The 2262-nt window shown below is 34.9% G+C and overlaps 1 protein-coding gene across 4 annotated transcripts in view; it reads right to left on the reverse strand.

The window, feature by feature from the left end:
• Window positions 1-2262, reverse strand: part of LOC106465337 (protein D3-like) — a 12021-nt gene that overhangs the window by 7085 nt on the left and 2674 nt on the right. The window contains exon 1 of one of the 4 annotated variants that reach the window (XM_022393200.1): window positions 1217-1321. The exons of the other annotated variants lie outside the window; for them this stretch is intronic. Within the exon in view, the coding sequence (XP_022248908.1) occupies window positions 1217-1303 (87 nt within the window). The 5' untranslated portion in view covers window positions 1304-1321. Of the gene's footprint in view, window positions 1-1216; window positions 1322-2262 lie in introns of those variants that run through there. 4 annotated transcript variants of the gene reach the window in all.

Raw genomic sequence — 2262 nt, forward strand, 5'->3', positions numbered from 1 at the left:
AACCCGGATTTAAGCGTTGTAAGTCCGCAGACATACCGCTGTACTAATGGGGGCTACACATGCGTACTTACACACATATTTATAAAACTTAGGGTTACAAGTTAATATCAGAATACAAGGCTTTAATTGCCAGCTCTACGTCTAGTGCTGTAATAACAGTGTTAAAGCTAAAAAAACAACGGTATTTCGAAACTGATGGTTCTTTGAATATTTATATGTATTTATTATACTAAAGAAGATCATAGCCTTATATATATATATATATATATATATTTAATATTCTGGATGTATATTTCTGTGTGTGTCTGTGTGCACACCTTTGATTCTTTGCGAGGACTATTTTATGAAAATACATCAATGTTGTGGGATTAGTTTACATTATGAATATAAAAAGTACATCTTCATAGTGTTTTATAACAATATTTCCCATTTTTAACCCACTGTGGTCAGTCACTAGACACAAAATGGCTATTAGGGATTACACGAGAATGTATTTGTCTGCCCCCTTGTAGCAAAACGGTCATATGATGTCATGAAATTTGACAACATAATACACAAGGGCTATCTGTGCTCTGCCCACCACGAGTATCGAAACCCGGTTTCTAGCGTTGTAAGTCCGCAGACATACCGCTGTGCCACTGGGGGGCTATCAGCGAATGTAGGGTTAGATGAATAGTTGATAACCCTAACATCAAATGTATAATGTCATGTTGAATGGCACTCTGTAAAAGGTTGTGCCATGTACTCTTTGACCCTTGGTTCAATCTTATGTACATTTGGTTAAACTAGGCTGATTTTCGTTATATGATCAAACCAATTATAATTTTTTTGCTTTTTATATAAATAATGTAAAATAAAAATTAAAATAAATTAATAAATCAAAATTTTATCTCCATTTTCTTTCATTTTTATTTCACAATGTGCAACTTTAAAAAAAACTAAAAATGCAGGTCAGATGGGAAAGCATCGTAAAATTCTTGTATGCATGCCATTAGTTTTGTTTTTACTTGTCGCCATTGGTGATCTTGTATCATTACTCATATTTTTTCTTATTCTTTCTTGTTCTCTCAGTATAGAGTAAAAAATATTAATTCGTGCCCACATGAAATTTTATAAAGCCTGTTTCAAACATTGGTACATACATGAGGGTTTTGTTTACCTGTTGCTATGGTGATGGTAGGCAGTATCTGACAGTTAAGTACAAATCGATATTTACACCAGCGTCTGTTGACAACAAGCCAGAAATATCCAGATTAAGATAGCTCCACGAGGTGCAGTAACGAACCGAAGAGGAATGAACCATGTTTGTGTCATTCAAGTTTATGAAAGATATCTACCCGTTTATGGATGTAGTCAGGAACTGGAAAATACTGGCTACAGCCAGTTCAATCAAGTAACCGTGTGTATTTAGAGCTCAACTTAATTATATTACCACTTTTCGTGTTATAGAAAAATATAACTGATTAGAAATATGGTTGAATTTTGGAAACTTGTTTGTTTGTTTCTGATTAAGCATAAAGCTACAAAATGGGCTATCTGTGCTCTGCCCACCACGAGTATCGAAACCAGGTTTCTAGCGTTGTAAGTACGCAGACATACTGTTGTGTCACTAGGGGGGGGGGGAGGCTTTTGAAACCACCTAAACACTCGTTATGCTTTATTTTGATAACAAAAAAATATGCAAGTGCATACACACATGGGAAAATCAATAACAGATGTAAAATAATTATCTTTCAGTTGTTCGGGGAGGAAAGACAGTAGTCTAATAAATCAACCAAGAGGACATCTTTCCAATATTCTAAGTTTTTTTTTTGTAACTGAAGTCAAACAAATAATCGCTCCACACCTTTAGATAAAGACATACATATATGGCTGTTCCAAAGAAAGCAAGCCTAAAGAGTAAACTGTTATTTATCATTACACATTTTATTTTCCCAGAAGCCAAACAGAAAATATTTCCAAACAGATCAAGTTACAGGAAGCTAAAGGAACGTTTGGCAAAACTTTCTTTTCCAGTTGCATGCACGTGGATACTAAATACGTGAACTACTGTGTCTCTTTTAACACAAGTAATCTTTAACAAAAGATGAATGGATGGAGATTGATCACAAAACAAGGTTCTTGGTTATATATTACAATTCACGTAGTCTTATAGATGACAGTTTGTTTGTTTTTGAATTTCGCGCAAAGCTACACGAGGCCTATCTGCGCTAGCCGTCCCTAATTTAGCAGTGTAAGACTAGAGGGAAGGCAGCTAGTCAT

This window comes from Limulus polyphemus, unplaced genomic scaffold (genome assembly GCF_000517525.1).
Source record: "Limulus polyphemus unplaced genomic scaffold, Limulus_polyphemus-2.1.2 Scaffold1911, whole genome shotgun sequence".
Classification (NCBI taxonomy): Eukaryota; Metazoa; Arthropoda; class Merostomata; order Xiphosura; family Limulidae; genus Limulus; species Limulus polyphemus.